We start from the raw sequence: 14,488 nt of genomic DNA, 5'->3' as shown, positions 1-14,488 counted from the left end.
AAACAATCACCGTAACCAATTTTAAAATATTTTCATCACCCCAAAACGAAATCCCCCCAGTATCTGCATGGCTCACTACCTCCCTGCCTTCAAATCTCTGCTCAAACATCACCCTCTAAGTGAGGACTTCCTTTAGAAGCTACTTAAAACAATATTCACCTTCTATTCTCCCTATCTTTCCTTGCTGATTTTATTTTTATCTAAAGCACTTATGACCCCTGAAAAACTAGACAGTTTATTTATTCTCTTGTTTTTTTAAGTATCTAAACCAGAACGGCACTTAGTACATAGTCCCCATTCAAAAAAAAAAAAAAAAAAAAACATTTACAAAAAGAATGAGTAAAAGGAAAATAGAATGGAGAATGGCAGTGTTATCCACATTTTAGATTTCTATATCCTTTACTGCAGTTTAAAAATATTAGGTTTGAGATGTTTACAAATCATTGTGTACCCTCATACAGGTATTGCAACCTTTTCAGGCTTCTGTTGTCAAACCAGTAGAGGTCACATAAAGAAAAAATATCTTAAATGCTAATATATGGATTTGGAAATTGGGAGTATCTCTAAACAAATGAACTGGGTGGCTCAGTTGGTTGAGTATCTGAGTCTTGATTTCGGCTGCGGTCATGATTTCATGTTCGTGAGATGAGCCCCATGGCAGGTGCTGTGCTGACAGTGTGACACCTCCTCGGGATTCTCTCTCTCCCTCCCTCTCTGCCCCTCCCTGCTTGTGTGCGCGCTCTCTCTCTCTCTCTCTCTCTCTCAATAAATAAACATTTAAGAAATTAAAAAAAAAAAGAAATGAACATATCTTTTTGTTTGCATTCATATTCACAATCAGGCTTCTTGTACCACGATTCCCATTCATTCATTACACTTTAAAACTTTCAGCTTCGCAAATTCCTTTCATTTCTCTCTTCCTTTGTATCTTTCCTCCTATGGCCTAATTTGCTCGGATTATTTCAGTGGCTTCCAAAATGTCCCCCCTGACATCAGTTAGTCATCATGTTAATCAGTCTTCACACTGCCAGGAACATGGGTTAAAGCATGCCTCTCATCCTTTGAAAACCATCCCATGACACTCACTGCCTACACACAGAAAACGAAATACTTTACCGTGCTATGCAAGCCTTTTCAGGATCTGGACTCAAAAACATTTTCAGATCCACTTTTCTCTAGATTCCTCACTTACCTTCATGTCTTGCCACGCAGCTCTTCTGAATTCTCAGGATTCACTGACCATATCATTCAAGTCAGACACTCACTAGTACTGCTCACTAACTGAGTTTGCACACGGTGTTTTGCTGCAAGTTTGCCGTGTGGATTACTGTCAAATGCACGCACCACGAGGCCTGGCACCAGGCACTTAGCAAGTGCCCATAAAGCATTGCTTTTAGGACCCAGTGACTGTGTTCTTGATGACTTCTCAGCCTTCAGGCATGCCTTTACCACAATTCAGCACCTAACGGAATCCAGCCTATCCTTCCCAGTATTCCTCTTCACTGTCAACCTCTTCACGAACATTTTTTTTTTCCCAGGGAACAGAAGAGCTCCATGGAGCCCTGTCCTCTTCCACAGGAGAGCATCCCTTCATGTATTTAGCACGCGTTTCACTGTCTTAGTTTGTTGTCAATGTGTCTGTCATTCCAATTCGGTATTTGTTGTGCCTAACTCAGTGTATCGTACACGTTGAATACCCAGTCATTACTTACGATGCTTACTTACTAAGCTTTTTCTGGCTATGACCCCCCTTCATTCTTCAGATTTAGTGTAGATGCTTTTAATATAGGAAAGCAATAAAATATAGCTTGTTTGTGTTTTCCATCAATGTGTGCAATCTCAGTCAAGTCACTGATCATCACGGGGTGCAAATGGACCATTTCTCAGACGGATACATCTTAGGTGTCCATAGGCAGCGGGCTGCAGGGACTTTGCAATTTTAAGATGTATCGATGATTCTCCAGCATGGCCCCTCCCACCTTCATGTGGCTTGGAGACTAACATAGATGGAAACCAAATTTTTATATTAAGAAAGGCTTCTCCTTTTTCCTTAAATATACTTTCACTTGGAAGTTTTGGAGCTGTTTGCTTCCCCTTCAGATGACAAAAATAAAATAGTGTTTATTTGTAAATCTGAGGCATGGTAAACAGGCAAGTGACAATGGAGAGGTAGCTGTCGAGCTTATGATCTTCACATGGTTTCCTGCCCCCACGGGACACTTTCCCAGCCACACAGGCCTCCTTGCTGGTCCTCAAAACTGCTGGTTTCTAAGAATCTTTGCAGTTTGGCCTTAAACATTCTTACCTCCGTATCTTCATGAAGATCACCCCCCCACACACACCACTTACCACTCAAATGCTATTAATTCAGAAGGTTCTTTGTTGGCCACATACTGAAAGATGTGCCCCATCTCCCACTTGCCATCCCCCTGTACTGCTTTTCTTCTTCAAGGTACCTAATCAGCGCTTTAAGTTTTATTGTATTTATTACTGAATGAATGAGGGAGTCCTGAAAATTCGGTCAGGGATATAAAGCCTTGGAGCAGAGGCAGCCTCATTCATTAGGCTGTGAGGGGGGCAACGATGCTCTATTTTCAGCTTTAACACGACTTTTCAGGATTTGGCTGGCCAACACAGAGCTATTGTTGGCTTTGATTCGGTGTCTTTAAGAAAGAGTGATATTGCTTTTCATCTTTGTCATGGCTCCCTGCTTTTGGCATCGAGATGTTTAGTTATTCTTTAGTGATTCTACTAGGAGTGCACTAGAAATAGCAAGAAGAGAAATCAAAAGGGCCCATGTAGCTACTCTGGGAGGAAAAATTGAGACAAAAATTTGGCAAAACTTAGGTTATGAATCATACAACACGGAAATGGACTATTTCTCAAGGTATTCCTATTTACCCTTGTAGATGAGTAATTGTGAATTGACCACATACAGCTCACATATAAACATATTTCAAAGCAACATTTTTTAAGAGAAGTATGAGTTACTTTGTTTTATCTAAGAGTAGATAATAGAATTTATATATAAAGAAAAGTGTGGTTAATTCTCTTTAGGAAAATACTTGTTTTCTAAACGCCGGATCAATAATAACATGATTCAGGATCTATTTAAAAAATAACTACTACATGTGAATTGTAACATTAAACAGCTATTTTTTTCTCTCTCCATGATTCATTAGAATAATATATGTTCACATGAACAAGCTCTATGGTAAATGTTCATTTCCTAGAAATCTAGTGAAGTGTACCTGATAAATTCATCTTTTACCACAAAGCCAGAATGAAAAGTAAAATGAATTATAACAGCTTTCCTATGTCACTACAAGTTCAACCTATTGTGTTTTAAAGTCCAGCAGCGAACAGGATGACAAAACAGGAATCAGTCCATTTGGTGGCTTTCTCTACAGAAATAATTTGGTATATTTCAGTTTGACTAAGATAGTCAGGAATGAACAATTCCATTTAAAAGAAAAAAAAAAACCTAAGGAAAAGCAAATATTTTCCAGTAAAATAAGTTACGAGATTAAAGTATCAGAATGCTTATTAAGTGACACATAAGCACATTCAAAACAGAAATACGGGTGCGATGATCCCACCTGAGAACTGAGAACACTCGGGCCATTTTGCCTATTGCTCGGATCTTGTTCCTTATCACCTCCTTCCGGGCTGCAGCTGTTGCGCCTATATTTTAAAACAGAATTAAGTAGTCAGTGACCTTTTATCTAACTGTAATTATCTTACAAATTTAAAGCTATAACCGACTATATAGTAAGCCAAGCCATCTCTGCATACCACGTCCCCCCAAAAAACCACATGGATTTATCTGTGAATTAATTTTATTTTACTTTATTCAAGTTTATTTATTTACTTTTGAGAGAGAGAGAGAGAGAGAGAGAGAGAGAGAGAGAGAGAGACAGGCAGAGACAGGGAGAGAGAGACGTAATCCCAAGCAAGCTCCACACAGCCAGCACAGAGACCGATGCGGGGCTCGAACTCACGGATGGTGAGATAACGAGCTGAGCCGAAATTAAAAGTCAGACGCTTAATCGACTGAGCCACCCAGGTGCCCCCTGTGAACTCATTTTAAAAACCTATGCATCTGGCCATTAATACTTGGATGTGGCTCTTGAGAGGTCCCCAAAATGCCAAAAGCAACTTTTGAGATTTCCAAGGGGGGTGGGTAAAGAGCTGAAAAATCATGGCGCTGACAGGATAGGTTCCCACCCTCCTCTTCTAATGGAATTCCCTTCTCTTCTGTTTATACAGAGACAGTGTGTATTGGCAGGAAGAATCAAGTGAGTCACCAGGATTTTCTACTCATTTCCGGACCTCTCCATGCTAGGAAGACTACTTTAGGAAACTGTCCTTTGGAAAGTTCTCTCTTGAAGCGACTAGGGAGTGTCAACTCCGTAAGTTCCCTGAAGCATCATGTTTGTTATTTAACCACCATAAAACACTTGTTTACGCGTTTGATACTTTTTCATCTTCTGTTGGTTCCCAAATTCTAGAGGGAAAAATGGAAAACTACCAATTTGGATTTAGTGAGAGATGGTGGCACATGGCTTGTATTTTAATACTTATATAAAAAAGTTACACATAGGTTTGTCTGAGTAAATTTTACCACTTACTCCATTTTCCAAATGAAAAAAAATCAATCTAGTAGGTTATTATTACTATAAACATTATTATTATGTTTTGAAAATAAGCCTGTATGGTCTTTAGTGACTCCATTTTTTTTTTTTTTTTTTATTAAATTCCACAAGCATGTTTGGAGAAGTGTAAATCACAGGAAAACATCTCTCTTAAGATTTTTATAATCCAAAGTAAAGGGGCTGAGATACCATTTTGTCCATTATATGGGCCTTCATAGAAAATGTTAACACAAGAAGATTGTTTCTCTAGTTCTACTACCATGAACAGAAATACAACAAAATATTCTTCTCAGATAATATCGGAAAGGTTCCTGATCCAAATGAACAGTTTAACTTGCTTAGAGACTGCAGTCCATGGGTGATCATTGGTGTGAGTTTTCATCTTTTAATCTGAGATACGGACAAGCTTTCTGACCTTTCTGGAAGGAGAGATTTCTGCTTTTTCTCTTGGAGGGTTTTTAAGAATGTGATCTGGAATCTTTTGCATAGTTTGAACAGAGTCAAACAATTAATCACCACCCTAATATTTCTATACGAAAGAAAACTCACATCAAAACTCATACCATGTTGAACTGCCTGGAGGAAAAACCTCTGCTTTTCTTTCCCCCCAAGGAAAATGAACACATAACGGGCCACTGTCTTCTCCTGAGTAAAAGAAGAAGTGATATTAACGCACACCCATCTCACTACCCATGGGTGTTCCCCACAAGGTATGTACCCAGCGAGCTGGTTTCTTCACTTTGTCTTCCTGACCTGAAAGCCTTCAAATAGCCCATATATCAGGCCATTTCTTTCTCTCTTGTGGCAATCACATCATGGTAGGTATCTCCCAACATACTGATTGGCAGAACTTACTATAGCCAGTGATTCTGCCTGTAGATGAATAGAGAAAACCACTCTCCAATCCAGTCTTTCCAATGATGAAGTGAAACCATGGATTCTCATTCACTAAGTTCCTTGAATTATACTCTGTTTTCCAGAACATTTGAGGAGAAGATAGGGTATGCACTGGATCTCTGCCTCAAACTTTATCCTGGGTTTCTAACAATTTTTATTACCTATGATTTGTAATTAAGATTCTTTATACAACAAATCCTGTTCTGGACACCATCTAAAAGCCTAGGTTTTTGTGCCTGCATTGTAGGTAATTTATGCTCAAGAGGCTATTAAAGAACATGTGTTAAGAAAAAAAGTAGGATGGCAATTAGTCTCCTTAAGGCTTTTTTCTTATGTGTATTTTTTTCAGTTACATTCTGCTCTGAGTCTAACACTGCGATTCCTACTCTATATTGACTATTTCCAGTCTGTTTGACCCAGTGCTCTCAGAGGTCATGATGAGCTAAGTGAGGGAAAAGATTCTGACCCTCTCCAACACACAGTATGGCCAGATCACAAAATCCATCACACAGACACAAAGAATGTAAAACGTGGGTGAGCTCCAAAAGTGGCAACTGTATTTAGAAGCACAGTAAGAATAGAAGCAAGAAGGACTGGTTAGAAACAAAATTGTACATATTTAAGAGAAACAAGAAAGGAAAAACATAAAATAAAACAAGTGAAAACTATAGAAGAAGGAGAATTTCCCAGAAAATTTTCAATAAAGGGCTTGCAAAAACCATAAGCAGGGCCCTAAGTTGGAAAGGGAGGGAAATAAATTGTATAGAGCTATCCTATCCTCTTTAGCTCAGTGTTAGTGGATTCTCAGAAAAATGCTCAAATAAATTCTGAATTTTAAATGTAAAATGAGCATTCTGATAGAGCCATTTTATCATTCCTTATTTTTTTCAGATCCAGTGATTTACTGAAGAGCATGTAACCAGTATTCTACTTTGTGCAATCACAGTCGTGCTCCTAATAAATGGTGATGCACAGCGCATTACGGCCGTTTTCTTTTCCTTTTATTTATATTCAAGTTAGTTAACATACAGTGCAGTCTTGGCTTCAGGAGTAGAACCCCACGATTCATCTGTTACATATGACAGCCAGTGCTCATCCCGAAAAGTGCCCTCCTTAATCCCTATCACCCATTGAATCCATCCCCCCAACCACTTTTCTTAATGACGAAATGCTATCTTTTTAAAATTTCTCAATGACACAGATAAGTAAAAAGCTTTACTACTCCTTTTATAAAATGGGAACATACTTACTCAAAAAATCAAAATTAGCCTAATCGTAAACAGCATAAAGAGACATACGAAATGAATATGTCTTGAAGTTTTATCCTGGGGATTGTTTTCAATATTTTCCAAATATTGAAAATCAAAATTAAACTAATGCCAAACTTTGGTAACTTCACAAAATGTAAAATACTCAAATAGGGACACTTGGGTGGCTCAGTTGGTTGAGCATCCGCCTCTTGATTTTGGCTCAGGTCATGATCGCACAATGGTGAGCCTTCTTGGGATTTTCTCTTCCCCTTTTGCTCTCTGCCCCTCCCCTGCTTGTGTGTGCACTCTCTCTCTAAATAAATAAATAAATATTAAAAAAAAATAAAAAATAAAATACTCAAAATAGCTGAGTTAATATGTAATTGAACTTAAAGCGACTGAAAAATAGTGGGGTAGATTTAAGTTCAGATACAAAGATCCTTGTATACTTAGTAGCATTATTCCTGATTTCTGGCATTTTCCAAATGCAGAGCCCCAAATTGGGCTCTGTGCTGATAGCATGGAGCCTGCTTGGGATTCTCTCTGCCCTTCCCTCCTACCTGCTAACACACTCTCTGTCAAAATAAATAAATAAATATATAAATAAATAAGAATTAAAAACAAAGAATATAACATTTTAACTTGAAAGTCTAAAACTGCAAGGAACATTTCATATGTTTTTAAAAAATTAGTCATTTTAAGTAAAATTACATTTTGCGTTTCCATTCTAGTAATTCCCACTTCTTTTTTGAGCACTTCTCTCTCTACAACTTTTAACTTCTAATCTTTCATGCCTGGGGTGTTATGCTACTCTATCCAGAACCAAGGCAATCGTTCATACTCAATTTTCCTCAAAGTGGAAGAGGCTAATGTATAGACCAAGGGAATCTTTAAAGACTCGCTTTCAACACGTGTCTTTTCTGACCTTAACTTGGCACCTGGATGACTTCTCATGAAGTTTTAAAGGCGTCCATGCCAAGCCAAGTGTCTTGCTGAGTGAGTGCTGTATCCCCACAAGGCGGATTTTAGCTTCTAAGGGGACTGGGAAACTGCAGCAGCATTGTTGCAACGAGGGGCCGAGTGCTAGGGTGAAGAGAGATTCTTACCACATGGGACACTCACCACACATCACAGATGCTCCGCATCTGGCCAACAGCTCCCACCCATTGAGTTACTACAGCAAATTCCTCAGTGTTCACTGAATTAGAGAATGTGGGAAGTGCTGGATAGAATACAGTTTATTACCAAAATCATGTATTTACTAGGTGTTCTGGTGAGTCTCTCCCATATAACCTTCCATGCGCCAACCACCAGCAACAGAAATATGGATTAAGCATGATCTCTGCTTTAGGAAATTGCGTGAACAATGACAACAGAGTGTGACAAATAGTGTGCGCGTAGCAGTGGTGTGCCCGAGCTGGCTTGTGCCCACTAGTGAGAGTAGATGGAGGGCATCTCCTCTTAACTCCACGTTGGTAGCCTGAATCGGCGGCAGGGAAGAGGTTTTATACTATGGAAAGCTACAAAAGCCACAAACTAGGGCCATTTCTCCCCTGCAGGAAGGGTTGTCAAACATGTACCAGCACATCACTGAAAGTAGGTGTTCATTGTCTGGAGGCACGAGAAAAAAAGGTCACTGAAATCATGACAGTTGAAGGATCTTGAGGGATAAGTAAAAGTGAGAGAACAAGGAGAACTGGGTCTTCTCCATAGAAGGAAGACAATTTTTAAACTTTTGGAGGCCGCAACAAGCCATGTTGTGTTGAGTGGTGGTGAGAGGTCTGGTGTGAATGGAGCCGGGCATGCTGGGGTGAGGCAAGGCAAGAGGAGAAACAGGGGCTCCCCGGGCCAACCTGTTAAGGCGAGCACGTACTAGCACCCTTGCAGTAGCGATTAACAGAACTTACTTTGTCACTTTCACTTATCTACCAAAAAAAAAAAAGAAAGAAAGAGATGAACTGATGGAGAGGTAGATAGATATGTGACAAGGCAAATACTAGTAAAACCTTGGTTTGTGAGCATAATTCACTTCAGAAACATGCTTGTAATCCAAAGCACTGGTATATCAAAGCAAATTTCAAGAACCATTGGCTGAGTTGTGATCATGCGATGTTCGGCGTTATGTACTGCTCGTTTGGCAAAACGCTGCTCGTTTTTCAAGTTAAAATTTATTAGAAATGTTTGCTCATCTTGTGGAACACTCGCAGAACAAGTTACTTGCAATCCAAGGTTTTACTGTATAATCAAATGTTAATTGTGGAAAGTCATGAGTACATAGATATTGACCATACAATTGTTTCAACATTCTTGTATGTTTAAAACATTTCATAATAATAAAATGTCAAAAAAAATAATATTTGGAAGAAGCTCGGTTTAGAGAGAAAAGGGAGCAGCTTTGAGAAGCAGATGTCTCCATCCTGCCCTTTGTGTTACATGGGGAATGGGTGAACTTGCCAAAGGAAGCAATAAAGAAAAGTTCTCAATGCAGCTACATGCAACCCTTCCCTTCTCTAAACCGCTCTAGGAGAAAATTGGCCTGGTAGGTTTTGTTTTATATGCCCAATCCAACAGAATCTAATTGCTTCCAATATCTTTTTGTAATTGTAAGAAATGAAGATGATGAGCTACATAAAATTTTATACTCAAATGTCTCATAAAATAGGAATATTTTCATATTATTAGAATGTGAAAAAGTTCCTTTTCATAAAGAGCAGAAAAAAGTGAGGTATTCACTCTTTAATGTAAACAGTACCAGAAATTCCCCACTTCATTATTAAATGGGCCTCAGTTTTTATTATTTAGGTTTCTTTCTTTAAAGGCCTTTTAACTAATATAAATATATTCCTAGCATATATTTTTAAATAAAATATGTTATATACGAAAGTGCACATATATACTAACATTTTGCACTTTTTTCAAAGGAAAGATATTTTAAGAACTACATATTACTAGTAGGCTTTAAATCTGTAACTTGTAAATTTAGATTCTAACAAACTAATAGAGGAAACTCACCACCTTTCCAAATTTGTTAAAAGCTAACAAAGTTTATCTATTTAGGAAGTTTATTCTATTTGAAAGTAAAATTTTTATCATGCTTCATTATTATTAAGCAGAGTTTCGATGTACCCCCCAGATATTATTTTTCATCAAGTAGAGCAATTATTGAATCTGAAAAAAGGCTATTGATGGAATGAAGCATGAAATGTTGAGATAAAAAAAAAGTATCTTGTGTTACATTAAAAACAAAAACTAGTTAGGTTTTCATCCAAAATCAGCACCTTTGAAATACAAGATATAAAACAAATAAGAGTCGTCAGATGCCTCTAAATACCTTGCATAACTGTTTTGTTTTGTTTTGTTTTGTTTTGTTTTGTTTTGTTTTGTTTTGTTTACAGATGAAGATGAAACCATAAGTATACAGACTATCTTATTTAGGAAAATACATGTCCCAAATTGGCCCCTATAAAGCTAGGAAGGCAAACCATGTGACATAATCCCTAAACCTTATTCTTTCTTGTCTTTTCTTTCCCTGACCTAGTTTAGCAATAACAAATCTTGAGCTTCTATTTGCCAACAAAGTGATGCTATCTAAAAGTTATTTAGACATCCACCTGCTTTGCCCTTGGCCATGAGTGTGACAAAGGGCTTTACTACATTTTCCTATACTATGTCAGGCATTTCAGTCCTTGGATTTAGGAACAGCACCATAAGCACTGAGTAACTGTTAACTTTTACATTTTTTTACTCTTGCATGTACAAAAGAGTATCCTCCAAAGTATACGATTCCCACCTCCAAACTTAAATAGTTGTGAAGAATATAATATCATCAACACTGCCATTTTCAAGTGAAATGACTACATTACATTTCTTTTCACTGATGGCCTATAAATATCACAGCAATTTCATCCCACCATCATCCATTTAAAGAAAAAATTCCATGAACAAGATACTCACTGATATTTAGAAATCTTACATGTGTCCTTTTTTCCTTTGAAATCGTATTTCCATTTCCCTGATTTTACTCTAGTGAATTGTATATCGATACTTTATAATATTTTTATAACTGCATGGTACTTTGTCAAAAACATGTTTCCAAGTCTAAATTAAATGTATTTTTTGGACACTTCCTGACACATTGCCTTAAGTGTTCACAAATTCCTTTGTAATCAATATCACAACTATTAATAGTGCATAATTGAGCTAGATAGCACAAATCTATGATAAATATTTAAAAAGCATAGAAATACAATTTTATTGGATTGCATCCCTTAATGACAAAGATGGGAGGGGGTTACACTGCTTTGATTAAGGATACTTCCTAGATGCGGAGTTTTTCCAGCATCTCTCTGTTGGCACACCAGTACTAAACATCTCAAGGTGAGGTTCACAATGATTGTGGCTTGGGAGACCTATGCTTTGCTATGAAATTGGGAGAAGGGCAATTGAGAAAGAAGAGGTGGAAAAGAAGAAGCTGCAATGAGGCCTGCAGCCTCCAGCTCAGGTGAGTTTTAGGAAAGAGGACATTTGGAAGCCGAGGAATCGAAAAAGGATGCCCTTACAACTCCTCTTGCAACATCCTTGGGTAACACCAGTAGTACAACCATTCTAGCATGAAGACTGAGATTACTCAGTTTCTAGAGTTGATAGTTGCTGGAAGATCTCCTGGACTAGCCATAACTTGAAAATCTGCATTGCTCGACCACTCTTTGGACTAGTCCAAAGAGATTGTTAGGCGTTGGCCCTTGGAAATGGCTGTACATGTGCTTATGGAGGTTATCCTATTAGGCAGGAAAACACATCCAGGATCCCAAATTTTAAAAATTCCTATAAAACTTCATTTTTGTGAAGGTTATAACCTCAAATGTTTGGAACACCTTTTTAACTTTGATTTTAATTCTACCATATTACACACCCAGAGGTGGTAAAATTGGGATAAAATGGCTACCCACTTCAAGTCACTCCAAACCACATACTCTGAATTTTCCCCCTATATTTTTTAGTTCAATGAAAATCTCAGCATATTATAGAACCTGCAATCGTGTCATATTTGGCATAAGACTATTCTGTCTTGGATCCCATTTTGAAAGCAACAGATGATCCTTTATTTTTTTTTTTATTTATTTTTTATTTATTTTTTATTTTTTTTTTCAACGTTTATTTATTTTTGGGACAGAGAGAGACAGAGCATGAACGGGGGAGGGGCAGAGAGAGAGGGAGACACAGAATCGGAAACAGGCTCCAGGCTCCGAGCCATCAGCCCAGAGCCCGACGCGGGGCTCGAACTCCCGGACCGCGAGATCGTGACCTGGCTGAAGTCGGACGCTTAACCGACTGCGCCACCCAGGCGCCCCAACAGATGATCCTTTAAATGATATTTTTTTAAAATAAAAAGTCTCTCCTATGTAATGGATTTTAAGAAAGGCCAGTACAGCCTAGACTGTTTTTTTTTTCCCCCACTTCTCTTGTCATAAAACATAAACGAGTTATTTGGATAGGAAATCTTAAAAAATATATAGACTATTCCCAAATGTCAAATAACTGTCATTATTTGGTTATCCTACATAATTAAAAGTTTCTTCTGTTTACAAGCTTTAATTTGATTCCGTGGATTTTTGTTCTCTGAGACATTGTGTTCCATCTGTTCAGTGATTACTCAGTAGAGCCACAGAAATTGGCTATCAGGCATAATTCTAACTTGGGTAAAAATTAAAGACCTTAAAATAGACCAGAGAACTTCCGTTGATTTTTTAAGAAATTATCACATATTCAAACTATGCCTGACAAAGAACATTTGAGTTTGTTTATATTTACCAAAGTAGAACCTAAAAAGATGTGAAATCCTAGTTGGATTGACCTCTCATCATGACAGAAACACATCAATTTTGTAAACTGACAAGTGAAAATTTGGCTCGGGTCATGGTCTCACCATCATGAGATCAAACCCCTTGTTGGGCTCTGCACTGGGTGGGGAGTCTGCTTAAGATTCTCTCTCTTTCTGCCCCCTCCCCCACTTGAATACTCTTTCTCAGTCTCAAAATAAAAAATAAAAATAAAGAATTTAAAAAAGAAAATAAAAGCAAAATGAAATAAGATAACAAATGTGAAGTTAATAATTCAGACCTACTGTCTTCAGGAGAGACAATCATAATGTCTGGGTGTTTAATCTATCAAGGATTATTCTGGGTAGATGAGGGCAGAATAGTTCAAAAAGGTATCTATTAAGGACCTAATTATGCATATATGCCAAATGCTAAAAGAATTCATTCAGACCAGAACTTAATTCTGGACTCCTATGCATTTATAAATTTATTAAATGCTAGGACTATATTTAAATGTTATCTCTGAAATTTATCAAATGCTAGGACTATATTTAAAGGGGGGAAATGGACAGAGTAAAGTATTATGTTTCATTGTCCCATGTGTCAAACACTAGCGAGAAAGGTAACTGGGCACCACGCTGAGATCCATAAAACAACTCCTTGGTCTGACAGTGGAGGACCCTGAGGCATAGGCATGTATTGAGCTTATCTAAAACAAAGCCACTCAGAAATCTTCTGATGCTATTCAAGATCTAGGTGGGTGTTGTGTCAGTACGTGGAGGGTGTGGTGAGGTTTTGCCCAAGAAGAAGAAATAAAGAAAGGAGCATTAGGTTCTGGCCAATGATCAGTGCACAGGCTTGCATAGATAACTTAAATGTTTAAGACTTTAACATCACCTAAAGATATTACTCTCTTATCAGAGGAAGGGGATATGCCAATCAAAAAGGTACCAATGGGCCACAGAGGCAGAGTAAGGACGAGAATCTGAGGCAGACATCTGAAATGTCTAGGGAAGTACTGTCCAGGGAGCAAAAGACCTTCCAGTGTTCTGGCCCTAGTGAAGGCTTCAGATCATAAAGTAGCTGGCTCATTCACTTCCCTTAGGACCTGAAGAAATTGACATGTGGGAGGTAGAATAGAACAGTGGTGAGGAACCTCTGCTCTGGAGTAAGAGACCTGGAGTTTCAGCTTCTCCATTCACTAGCTGTGCTCTCCTGGACAGATGACTAGGTTCTGTCACGTCCATGTTCCTCATCTATAAAGTGAGGAATGTTCAAAGTGCTTTATTTGCATTATTTCACATAATCCTAGCAACAATCACATGAGGAAGTATTATTAGTTTCCATTGTCCTCAGGATGATTCTAAGGAACAGAAATGGTTGGCCTAAGGTCAACCACTGAGAGTGCTGACCCAGAGCCAAAATTCATTACCGTAGCGGGTAGTTTGATCCACTTCATAGGAGGGTGGAAGAATTAAATAAGTAATGGGTTCACTCGCTCTTAACATTCAACAAACACACATGCCACATACTGTGCTACCTGCTAAAGCACTTAGCACAGATCTTTGGTACATGAGAGGTACTCAAAAATGTTTGCTATAATTACTAAGAAGAAAAAAATGCTTGTGCAGACACGGATATTCCAGTTCTTCTAAAACTCACACTTCTCTCTGTAAATTAAAATAATGATTGTGTGATATTCCTTCATATCAAGCTCCCTAAGTTGGGGCCATGGTTGCGTTTTGTGCCAACCAGGCTAAAGGCTGTGTCCCTAGTGGCACATTCACTAGGGAAAATGGTGGCAGACAGCTGGCTTCATTTTCGGTAAAAAAAAAAAAAAAAAAAAAAAAAAAAAAAAAAAAAAAAA

The 14,488-nt window shown here is 38.1% G+C and overlaps 1 protein-coding gene across 3 annotated transcripts in view; it reads right to left on the bottom strand.

Moving 5' to 3' along the window:
* PPP3CA (protein phosphatase 3 catalytic subunit alpha) overlaps positions 1 to 14,488 on the bottom strand; it is a 327,254-nt gene that overhangs the window by 10,854 nt on the left and 301,912 nt on the right. For all 3 annotated transcript variants that reach the window (XM_040477441.1, XM_040477448.1, XM_040477457.1), the window contains exon 11: positions 3,600 to 3,684. In XM_040477441.1, the coding sequence (XP_040333375.1) occupies positions 3,600 to 3,684 (85 nt within the window). The remainder of the gene's footprint in view (positions 1 to 3,599; positions 3,685 to 14,488) is intronic.

This window comes from Herpailurus yagouaroundi, unplaced genomic scaffold (genome assembly GCF_014898765.1).
Source record: "Herpailurus yagouaroundi ecotype Mexico unplaced genomic scaffold, PumYag 28, whole genome shotgun sequence".
NCBI lineage: Eukaryota > Metazoa > Chordata > Mammalia > Carnivora > Felidae > Herpailurus > Herpailurus yagouaroundi.
This window is presented reverse-complemented; position numbering and strand designations above follow the sequence as displayed.